This window comes from Protobothrops mucrosquamatus, unplaced genomic scaffold (genome assembly GCF_001527695.2).
Source record: "Protobothrops mucrosquamatus isolate PMUCROS unplaced genomic scaffold, P.Mucros_1.0 scaffold_87, whole genome shotgun sequence".
NCBI lineage: Eukaryota > Metazoa > Chordata > Lepidosauria > Squamata > Viperidae > Protobothrops > Protobothrops mucrosquamatus.
The window spans coordinates 5,096-17,230 of record NW_015386163.1 but is presented as its reverse complement, the minus strand read 5'-3'; the positions used below and the strand labels follow the sequence as shown (position 1 = coordinate 17,230).

General features: G+C 36.3%; 1 protein-coding gene across 1 annotated transcript in view; it reads left to right on the top strand.

Moving 5' to 3' along the window:
* The window catches only part of NEB (nebulin), a 221,727-nt gene extending 212,887 nt beyond the window's left edge, over positions 1-8,840 (top strand). Inside the window, exons 182-187 of the mRNA XM_015814350.1 lie at positions 584-691; positions 1,489-1,678; positions 2,200-2,292; positions 2,470-2,613; positions 7,562-7,671; positions 8,156-8,840. Coding sequence (XP_015669836.1) covers positions 584-691; positions 1,489-1,678; positions 2,200-2,292; positions 2,470-2,613; positions 7,562-7,671; positions 8,156-8,329 — 819 coding nt within the window. The 3' untranslated portion in view covers positions 8,330-8,840. The remainder of the gene's footprint in view (positions 1-583; positions 692-1,488; positions 1,679-2,199; positions 2,293-2,469; positions 2,614-7,561; positions 7,672-8,155) is intronic.
* Positions 8,841-12,135: the final 3,295 nt, after the last annotated feature.

Sequence of the window (12,135 nt, the reverse complement as noted above, 5' to 3'; positions counted from 1 at the left end):
GGAGCAAGTGAGACCACCCTTGGTCTTGAGTGTAGCACTTGTGCTTCAGTTTTGCATGGAAAGAATTTGCACCAAGTGCTTTGGGGGGCTGCCAAATCATGATAGAAGCACCATTGCCTTAGAGTATCCAAAATCTAAAGCTGGCACTTTTTCTTGGAATATCATAAGGTTGATTTGAGTGCCTGGGATTAAAACGGACTGTTGTATTGCACCATGTTGGAAATAGACCATGTTTGTAAGCAGAAGGTCTTAGAACCTTCTATTAGCCATGCAGAAAGAAACGATGAAGAGTCTGAGACAATACAAAACAGTTGTCTGTGTTCTCCTTAGAGCCCTTCAGGTTCAGTAGGTTAAGAGATTATAAGAGATTACATAAATAGATCTTTAAAAAAACAATAATATTACATGCCAAATAACTTTTTAAGATCAAGAATTAATAAAGAATAAAGGTTTATGATATGCCTCTAAGCTTGCTTGCATGTTTGGCATTTCTTGATTCCTTACAACTTCTAAATGAAGCATCATTTAAAAATCTGCTCACTAATGTCTGGGGTCATTAATTCAAACTCTCTGATTTTATCAGATCCTCTATTCGGATAGCTTCCGGAAGCAAGTACAAGGTAAAGCACCATTTATCCTGGATACCCCTGAAATGAGGCGTGTTCGGGAGACACAACGGCACATTTCCACAGTGAGTACAGCTTTGTATGAAAGCCAAGAAATAGCCCAAGTAAACTATCAACAGTAACATATTTTAAGATGCAGCAGTTCCAAATGTAACATCCAAAGCAAAAAATCAATTCAGCTTACACTTACAGTATAATTTTTTATAATTTCAATGGGTAAGATATTAAGCAATTACTTAAGATAACTTTCCCCAACCTGATGCCTTTCAAGCAAAGATACTATAAATGCCTTATTTAATTAGCAAGATTAATTATTGGGGAAATAATTCCTAGCTATTGGAGGATGAAAAATATGGGTGTTGTACTCCACTACTAGACATATTATACTTGGATATGTCTAATTTAATGAAGAGAAGGACAAGGGGAGACATGATAGCAGTGTTCCAATATTTCAGGGGTTGCAACAAGGAAGAGGGAGTCAAGCTTTTCTCCAAAATACCTGAAGGTAGGGCAAGAAGCAACGGATGGAAACTAATGAAGGAGAGAAGCAGCCTAGAACTTAGGAGAAACTTCCTGACAGTTAGAACAATTAATTGGTGAAACAACCTGCCTCTAGAAGTTGTGAATGCTCCAACACTGGAAGTTTTTAAGGAGAGACAGGACAGCCTTTTGTCTGAAATAGTATAAGGTTTCCTGCCTGAGCAGGGAGTTGGACTAGAAGACCTCCAAGGTCCTTTCCAACTGTATTATTATTATTATTATTATTATTATTATTATTATTATTATTATTATTATTATTTTGAAGAAAACTATCTCAGATATGACTATCTGGAATGGACGTTGTTGTTTTTTTTAATTCCAGGTGAAATACCATGAAGACTTTGAAAAGACCAAAGGTAGCTTCACACCTGTAGTCACGGATCCCATAACAGAACGTGTAAAGAAGAATATGCAGGACTTCAGTGACATTAACTATAGGGGCATTCAGAGACGAGTCGTAGAAATGGAGCAAAAACGAATAGATCAGGATCAAGAAATGAATAACTTAACAGGTATATTTTATATTGTGTGGGTCTTCTGTAAACCAAACAGACAAAACTATAACACATTGAGTCAAGATATGTGGCAGAAAATTAGTTTTACCGAATACTTTTTAAAAAAAAAAACGTGATTTATCTTGAGCCTACTTGTACTAAAATTTACACTATGTCTAAGTCAAATCTGCTTGTAAAATTCATTGTTCATAGCGTGCAGATATTATTCTGCACATCGGCGACTTTATATTGAACTTGCCTATTGAGTTATTGGTATATTCCAGATTCAATTGTTTGGAAAGTATCTTAGACCATCTAACCATAATTGTTTGTCTGTTATGTTTACAAAGAATAGCAAAGCCTCATTGCTTTGTTGTTTCTCAATCAAGCTGCATTTCAAGCATAACTAGTAAAGTGTTTTCTAAATGTGGCTTATAAAAACTACAAGCATTAATTTACTTGCATTTTGACTGTTTGGTTGCAAAATAAAACTGCAACAACACAAAACAACATCCAACTCTAATCCTATGTTTCTGCAGGCCTTCGTGTATGGCGAACCAATCCTGGATCGGTCTTTGACTATGACCCAGCGGAAGATAACATTCAGTCGAGAAGCTTACACTTGCTGGCAGGTAGGTTGTGCTGTCTGTGAAATTGTGAGCATTGTACCGATAGCACTTTATGGTTTTCTCTCAAAATGCAGCTTTATAGGGTTAGGAATTTAAAATAACCTTATTTTCCTGCTAAGTATGCTGCTTTGAAACCACAGTGTTCCCCCTGACTATTATTTCTTCACCTCTGGCTCCCAGTTCAAGCCCAGCGACGTAGCCGAGAGCATTCGCGTTCTGCCAGTGCTCTTAGTGGCGGGGATGAAAAATCTGAGCATTCAGAGGCTGCTGATCAGCATTTGTCATATTACAGCAATGGAGGCTTTCTCCCCACAACTACAACAGGTAAAAAAAAACAACCCCTCCCATCAAATGTATATGAAGGAGCCACTAACCACTGGAGGTGGCTGACGGGGTAAAAAAATTCCCATCCTAGAAATCTCTTAATTCTGATTTCAGTATAATTACCTTATAGGGGAAATTGGAGGCACAAATTGTATAAGTATTTATGAAAAATTATAAATACAAACTAATACAAACTAAACTAGAACAAAAAAAGAAAGGGAGATAAGAAAAAGCTAAAAGTGAGGAAAGAAAAGAAGATATATATAAAGAAGAAAAGAGTTATAAAGAAAGATATAAAGAAGTGGCTTCCAATCTTTTTTTTGTATTTAAGTTTTTTTTATTAATTTTCTAATATTACATTTAAATATTTGAAAAGCAACGTGGCAGCTGAGTACAATTTCCATTACATTTAAATATCATCAATACAAATCTCAAAGTATTACAACTAATTCCCTCTCTTTCCCCCTTAATATATACCAGTGGTGGTGAACCTATGGCACGCGTGCCAGAGGTGGCACTCGGAGACCTCTCTGTGGGCACTCGTGCTGTCGCCACAGCCCCGCCTTCCCCGTGGCCCCCTCACCAGCAGCCCCCCCAGAGGAGTAGCCCCAGGTGTGGCCCATGCCAAGCAGTGCAGCCAAGGACATGGCAGCTGAGCAGCAGGGATAAGACTCCGCCCTCACGCCCCATCATGTGCAGATGATGCTGCAGGGCGTGGGTGGAGGGTGTAGCCGCCATGGTGCTTCTGGGTTGCTTGGGGAATCTGGGGCAGGCCGTGGAGGCAGTGGGTGGTGCTGTGGGTAGGCGGGCGGGGACAGGGGGCAGGGCAGCAGCAGGGGCGGGGGCAGGAGAGAGTGGGGAGGTTTTTGGGCACTCGGTCTCTAAAAGGTTCGCCATCACTGATATACACTGTCTCATATTCAAACCAATACAATTCTTATTCTATCAACTAAACAGAAAATAACTTTCTAGCATTCATCAATAATCTTCAGTTTATATATATCTTACCGTAATTAATTTAACATTCCATCTTTTAGACAGTCAATGACCTAATAAATTTTTCTTAATTTTAATTTTCCATTAATATTTTAAATTTAACGTTTAATCTTTATCATTTCCAAATTTTAAATGACCCTAATTTTTATCATGGTTCCCCCACAGTCTAAAATTCCAGATGCACCTCTTATCTATACATGATTCTCACTGTCTGCATCAATCAATTAATAATACAAAGTAATATTCTTATTTTTCTAGTAATTCTCAAGTATCTTAGAATCTCAAATTTAATAGCCAAGATTTCTTTTATTTCCACACTTAATATTTCCTCTTTTTTTCTTCTTTATGTCTCCTATCTCATATTTGAGACTAATATTTTTAGCATTTATACCACTATTAGCATTTATACCACAAACCAATATACAAATTTAATTATTAGTATTTTACTTCTAAGTTTTACTTAACCAAAATTTTTCTTGAATTCAAATCTTAATTGTTTTTAAACATTCAATCTTTTAGCCAATCAGTGACCTAATAAGCTTTCTCCCATTTTAGTTTTCCCTTAATATTTAAATTTAACGTTTAATATTTATTTTTCCAGATTTTTAATTAACCACAATTCCTTTATCACAATTCCTCACACAATCTAATGTTTAAGATACACACCTTATATATAGATTCTTACCATCTACCTTAACAAATTAATAAAACAATATAATGTTCTTATTTTAATATTTATACTTCTCAACTTTACCTAACCAAAATTTTCTTTATCTCAAGTTGTTACAATGTCTTATATTCAGAATACATATTTTATCTATTTCGGTATATTCTATTTTAAATCTCATGTGTAAATCAAAACCCCAGTCCTTATTCTAGCTTTCTTTCTTTGCCAAATCATCTTTCGTGTCTTTGCTTTTAAATCATCAAGCAGATCTCCTTGTGTTGTTGTGGCTTTTTTTGATGTTGAAAAGACCATCCAATTGCCTTTTTAAAAAGAGGGCTAGCTGATCTAGCAGGTCGTCTCCTTGTTTTTCCATCTCGACGTGGTTGTCCCAAAGTGTTTATCTTCTCTTTCATCTGTTTTACTTTTTCATCTTCAGGTTCTTTCTGATTTATAAGAAAAGTCCTTTCCTTTTTCTCTATTATCAATTTCTTTTCTGTATCTTCCATTATCTGTATTTGTTGAGTAGTTGAATCTTCTATCATAGCGTTTGATTGTTCCACTTTCTCTGTAGAATTCTGTATAGATGATTCTTTAGTTGAAGTCATAATTTGAGTTTGTATATCCAGGCTGCTTTCTTGTTTTTTCCTGCTGCTTCTTTTTCATCACCAGTTGTAAGAAGAGTTTGGACAATCGCTTTTAACATACAAAGAGTTTATTCCTGTTCTTCCTCTGTAGGAAAAGTCCATTCCTGTTCTTCTTTCATTATAGTATATTAAAGTAAAAGCTTACAGTCAGAAAGTCCACTAAGTGAAGAGCAGAGCTGAGTTTCTTGCAGCTGGATTTTCAAGGTTGCTTATATCTTATCTATTTTCTAAGCTGTCAACAAGTCTCTCTTAGACAGTAACAGGTTACAATCTCAAGTTTAGCCACCAGATGTCACCCCAGAGTTTTTTTGATCTTTTCAGTTTTTTTCTTCTATTTTAAAAGAAAAAACCCAGATCTTCAGTAAAAATAAAGAATAAAATCAGAGAAAAATAAAAAATAAAAAACAACAAATCTTGTAATCCACCAATTTTAGGAAGTAGACAGTATTTTTTCAATGTTTTAAGCTCCCCTGGATAGTCAATCACCACTGTTTCTGGAGGGAGGGCTAAAATCTCCCTTCCCTCACCACAGGGGGGAAAGTACTTTAGCAGCTTATGCAGGTAAGTAAGTAATTAGGATGTAAGAGAGGTAGATCTCACCCAGATTCTTCCATGCTGCTTTAGATGCCAGATGGTAGGTGTGACTTCGGCTGTCTGCAGCCTTGTGACGGATCATATCTCTATGGTCGGTCTTTCATCCGCCGGTTTGGAGGGATTTGCTGGCTCTAGCAGGAGAGTTGCCACTCTCCTGCGATCCAGCGAGGGCCCCTCCTTGCTGGTCGTCTCTATGGGGTGACTTTCGACCCTTTTCAGGGTCCCCCAGCGATGCGAAACTGGACGGGGAAGATGAAACTCGTCTTCTGAGCGTCCATGGCGGCCACGCGGCAAACCAGAAGTCCCACAATCTTTTTTTTTACAATAGTTATGTTTTAACTTCTCTGTTGAAGTTATCTCATGACTCTCTTCTTTTTATAACCTAGCCTGTCTAAGCATCAATAAAATAAATAATAAATTCTTTTTTTCTTTTGACTTTGATTTGCTTACTCACCTCATGAGCCTTCATTTAGAACATAATCAACTTCCTTGCAGTTTGATAAAAAGGCCAGAAAAGCATTAATAGCAAATCTCAGATTTATTTTATTTGTTAAATAAATGATAGAAAAGATGGAACTGGAAGGAAAACAATGATTTTGCCACTGTTGACAAATTACCATCAAGGGGAATTTCATACATAACTTGTAAGTCATTGCTCAAAGCAATTCAGCGCCGATAAAGCAGAGTGGGAAGACTAGGAATAATGCAACATGTTGGCTGCCATTGTATCAACATTAGCTACTATAAGAGACACACATTATTTTTGATACCTACGTAAGGGTTGGTTATAGCATGATTATACCTTCTTGAGAATGCAACATATAACTGCCAAAATTTATTTAATGTACAATATCAGAGTGATTCTTTTCTTTTCTTTTTTTTTGTAAAAGTTTTATTAGTTTTTTACAATAATAACCTTAGTGCCTGGTGTACAGCGTGTTGTCTTAGTTCATAAATTTTTTAGAAAAAAATATACAATTAATAATAATTAATAAACAATCAATAGTAATTAATTTCCATAATTAGTATATCAATTGAAAATATATTTCCTTGATCTTCTCTTCACCCAATAGTATTCTCCTTCTATAACATTAAACAAATATAATTTCTAATATTTGACATTTTCCATATTTAAATGATTAAATAAAAATATTTTCTTCTACCAACAATAGTAGCATCCATATATAGCATTTTATCAGCTTATGTTATTTTCATAAGTCACCTTATTGATTCACCATGTATCTTATTTTCATAAATCTTGTTTAAGCTCAATTTCTCCATAATATTCAAACAATTCTTGTCAATCATATTTTCCCAGTATTTAACATCTAAATATCCAAATTTTCCATTTAAATATATCATCCCAGAATTTTCATATTTCATATATTCTAGAGATACTATACTAATCTCATAACATCTATCCATAACATCTTTCTAGTCAGATTATATTTCACTTCTATTTGTAGAAATTAGTTAAATCACTATACATCCTTTTTTTTCAGAATTCTTATTAAGCCTAATTTCCCCTCAATATTTCAATCTTGCCTTAATCCTACATCTTTTCAAACTTAATTTGTCTTTAAAACTCAAACTTTCCCTTTGGTTACAACATCCTTATATTTTTACATTTTGTATCTTATCAAAAAATACTATATTACTTATCCCACTTATTATAACGTGCTTTTATGGCCAAAGTTATTTATTTATTTAGCCATATTCAAACAGGTGTTTACTCATATAATATTCCATGTGGTAGGGCGAATCCAGTCTCTTCAGCCCTATTCAGAGTGATTCTTTTCAATCAATAAATGTAGCAAAACCCTTGTATCTCTGTGGGCAGATATTGTTTTACCATTTTTTTTACAAAGAGATGTTCTAACAATGCATACATCAGTGCTACAGTAATGTCTAGTCCCAACCACTAACAAAATTTGAAAACATACGCAGTGTTCAAGCACCATTTAACTGTATTTTGAAAACATACCAGGGTTTTTTTGTTTTTGTGTTTGCTTCTTCTGATATATTTCAACTTCGTTTCCTTCCTTAGTGGGTTACAAACATGCCAAAACTGTAGAGCTCCCACAACAAAGATCATCTTCTGTTGCGACTCAACAGACTACAGTATCTTCCATCCCCTCTCATCCGTCTACTGCAGGGGTAAGCAAAACGATCCAACAAAAGTATCTATAAAAATGAAGTTTTCTGCAGGCAGAGGGTATTTGTAAATCGAGCCTATGTACAGGTGAGTCCACAACAAGCCATGACCTCATCAAAATGGTGGAACCTGGTTCATCACATCAAGCGTTGCTCTTTACATGCTTACATATAAGGTCATAATGGCAAATTGTAAATGGGGAAGAAATTTGGATTATGTCACATTTTATCATTACCTCATCATTGCCTGCCTGCCTCCCATTTCTTGGGAGAAAAAAGAACCCTCGTGTGTCTGAACGAATAGTCATCTTTGGGATGAATACATGTTCACTTGTGGGACTGAACGGTATCATTGATGTGTTTGGGAAGGAGGTCTTTCTATTGAAAGTTGCACAGTTGCAGAAGTGTTGAATTGATTGTTCGCTGCACTCTACATTTATGCTAGTAACATTTGGTTATTCTTTTTCTCTCTAATATGACACAATAGAAGACTTACCGTGCTGTGTATGACTACACAGCAGCAGATGCTGATGAAGTCTCCTTCAAAGATGGTGATGCAATTGTCAACGTCCAAGCCGTAGATGAAGGATGGATGTATGGAACTGTGCAAAGAACAGGCAAAACAGGCATGCTTCCAGCCAACTATGTAGAAGCAGTTTAAATGGAGGAGACCATATTGACATGGACAATAGGAAGGCCCTTTATGCCACATCAGTTCAGTACAGTTCATAACAGTCGCCAAAGAGCCTTATTATTTTCTTTCTCTTGATACATGTGAAGAATTGTCTGGCATCTAAAACTTTCAGGAAACATTATCCATCCTAGTTTGACTAGGTATTTAAACGAGAGTTTTGGATACCTGAAATTCAATATGCCATCACTCCGGCTGAATTTGCACGATTCAGTCTATTTTCATGAAACATTGAATTGTATTGGTTTACGTGGTTTTTCTTCTCAAGAGATGCAGTGATCTCACATGATAGTCTAAACACAGCTGAATGTATCCATGTCTGTTTCTAGTATACAACACCTTAAACTAGTCAAAGTGGAAAGCTTCTCTTCTGCTCTACTTAGAGAACGCTGGTGCATGCATTTTAATCTGCGTGTTCTTGGGTCGCAGTGCTGTAATTCCCTCTCAAGTGAGTGACTAATAAATGTCATGTTTCCGCAAATGTATTATGTGCTTTATTTCTTCGTGTTATGTACTTATTTGCTTCTCAAGAGTCCTTGCTGGTGTCACTTCAAGAGCACAATAAAATTATCCATAGTAGTGATAAAACATCCATGGCAATAATATTAATACTAAAAAAAAAGTTCAGAATGAAAATTTATTCTAAAACTATTTAATCATCATCATCATCATCATCATCATCATCATCATCATCATCATCATCATCGCTGTACCAGGAGATGCCAGAGTCGAAGAAAAAGAACTGGAAAAAATTACGAAATATCGCAACCTGGCCATCAAAACTGCGCGATTATGGATGAAACGTGTAACAGTGGTACCCACTGTCATCGAGGCACTGGGAACTATGTCCAAAAACTTTGCAAAATACATCAAGAAACTGCAGCTTCCTGCAATAACTCCAGCAATGTTACAAAAAACTGCGCTACTAGGAACATCTTATATTTTAAGGAGGTACCTGGTTGACACCTAGGATGCTGGTAGCAACCCGTGTCAACCAACCCGTGTCAACCATCAGTGACAGCCAATTTGAATGTTCAGTTGACTGAGGTTCATGTTTAATGAATAAAAGATTAATAATAATAATAATAATAATAATAATAATAATAATAATAATAATAATAATAATAAAGTTGGAAGGGACCTTGGAGGTGTAGATCAGGTTGGGGGACGAGTCCGTCCTTTGGGATATGGTAAAGTCTGTTTACCGACAGGTCAGAGAAGAATTTTTGAAGGTCACAACCTCGTAAGTGGCGAAGACCAGGCAGGTTGTTCCACTGGTTAATTGTTCTAACTGTCAGGAAGTTTCTCCTTAGTTCTAGGTTGCTTCTCTCCTTGATTAGTTTCCATCGATTGCTTCTTGTCCTGCCTTCAGGCGCTTTGGAGAATACCTTGACTCCCTCTTCTTTGTGGCAGCCCCTGAGATATTGGAACACTGCTATCATGTCCCCCCTCGTCCTTCTCTTCATTAAACTAGACATACCCAATTCCAGCAACCGTTCCTTATATGTTTTAGCCTCCAGACCTCTAATCATCTTTGTTGCTCTTCTCTGTACTCTTTCTAGAGTCTCAATATATTTTTTACATCGTGGTGACCAAAACTGGATGCAGTATTCCAAGTGTGGTCTTACCAAGGCCTTATAAAGTGGTATTAATACTTCACGTGATCTTGATACTATCCATCTGTTAATGCAGCCCAACACTGTGTTGGCTTTTTTGGCAGCTGCAGCACACTGCTGGTTCATGCTGGCTGATGCTAACATGCTGTCCATGAACTTGAGAGTGTCCACCCATCAATCTCCATAAGCTCACCAAAGCAACTTTAAATTGCAGCCAAAAGCTGTGACTAACAGGTGCAGGGCCTGCCATACCAGTATAGTCTACTTCTGACAGCTAATGTCTGGAGGCCACTCCAGTTTGCACCTATTGTAGCTTTCAAGAGGATATTAAAGGCAGATCCATGTACCATGTGATACTTTGCTCTTGTGAGATCTTCCACCGCAGGTACAGCCACAGCTAGTGCATCACCTGAAGCTGGGTAAAGGCCTTACTGGCCATGCCTTCCACCTGCCCATCTAGCAGTAGCTGTGAGACTAGGAAGACCCACATGTGATGGATTAGCACATTAGCAGTGCTTCCCCATGAAAAGCTAATGCTGGAAAGAGATAGTAGGTAAAGTGCATCTCTATCTTGCTTGGGTTAAAGCTGTTTCACTCAACTCAGACCCCAACAGCCTCCAGATACCAGGATAAGACTTTGTTTAGCTCAGGAGGACAAATTGCAATTGGGTATCGCCAGGACAATAATGACACTTCACTTTGAACCAGTGGATACAACCCTTCTAACAGTTTCATATCAGGAGACTGGTAGTATGTTTCCCCATTTACACAATTTTATTAAAAGCTATAAGTTTTAGGATCTGCATCTCACTTCATCAGATGCAAAACTAAACTGATCCTGGATTAAAACTGGGTTGGGGGCAGGGTGATGAAGAGAGGTTGATTGCACAGGTGCAAGTAACACAGGAGACTATTAGACCTTCGATGTGTTAAAACTCCATATTTTTAACCTTTTAACATATGTTGAGTTCGGCAATCTCTTAGATAATCAATGGTCATTTTGAAACCTACAAAGGGGATTCTTGGGAAGTTGAACTCTGATGTAGACTTCCAAGATTGTTTTGGAAAAACAATATTTAATTGCATAATTGAACAAGAGATTGCTGAACCCACATATATCAAAGGTCTCAACCAACATAGAAACTGAATATATGTTGGAATCTGGCAAAATTTTCATACTTTTCACATTGACATTTTAAACAATGGGGGCTTTCTCCCTTAATCTACTTCGGTGGCAATTCTTGTGTTGGTTCTTTGGAATCAAAGTCCAACTCACTATAGTAAGATTTTCCTGCTTTCCTCCAGCATCCTGAGAACAACAATAATTTTAGCTTTCTCCCTTGGCCTCATTCCTCCAAAGTGACCCAGCAGTCTCCCAAAGTCTCTCTGGTGGACCAACTCTTCTTTTTTAAATACATATTTTATTAGTTTTCTAATTTTACAATCATAAGTACTTAATAAACAACGTGCTGTCTGGGTCCACTAATAATTCAGTGGTACATGTTAACTTTCTCAGTCTAGTTCCAATACTATACCATCCAGTGCTTCCTTGGTCCTCTCTTCTTCCGGTGATTTACATTTTCCCACACTGGGCAAATACAGTTCTTATTGTTGTTAATACATATACAAATAAATATAGACATCTTCATTTAGACATTTTTCTGGTATTATACATAATATTGATAGTGTCCCTTTATAATATCTTTTCTAGCCAAAACATATCTCTATTGTATTTTCACTTAAAATCCACTTGTTCAGTCAATATCCTGTTTTTCCCTTTTTTTAATATTTTAATTTTCCATCAATGTTCAAAATATTTCTATCGTTTATAATTTTCTCATAATAAATTATATTTGGGTAACCAAAAGGTTTGCTTTTTCAAACCCTTTTAGAATTTTCATATTTCCCATCTCATAACAAAATATAATATTCTAGTTACAAATCTTATCTTTCTAATTATAATAATACTTCTATTTCTAACAGTTATCTCTTTTCTTAAACATATTCAAACCTCTGTTTAATAGTATAATATCCCATCTAGTAAGTCAAAACTTCTATTTTCTTGAGTCTTACTCTAGCTTTCTTCCTTTGCCAAATAACTATCCAAGTCAGTACATTTGAATCATCAAGTAATGTTTTCTCTGTTTTTATATGTATTGC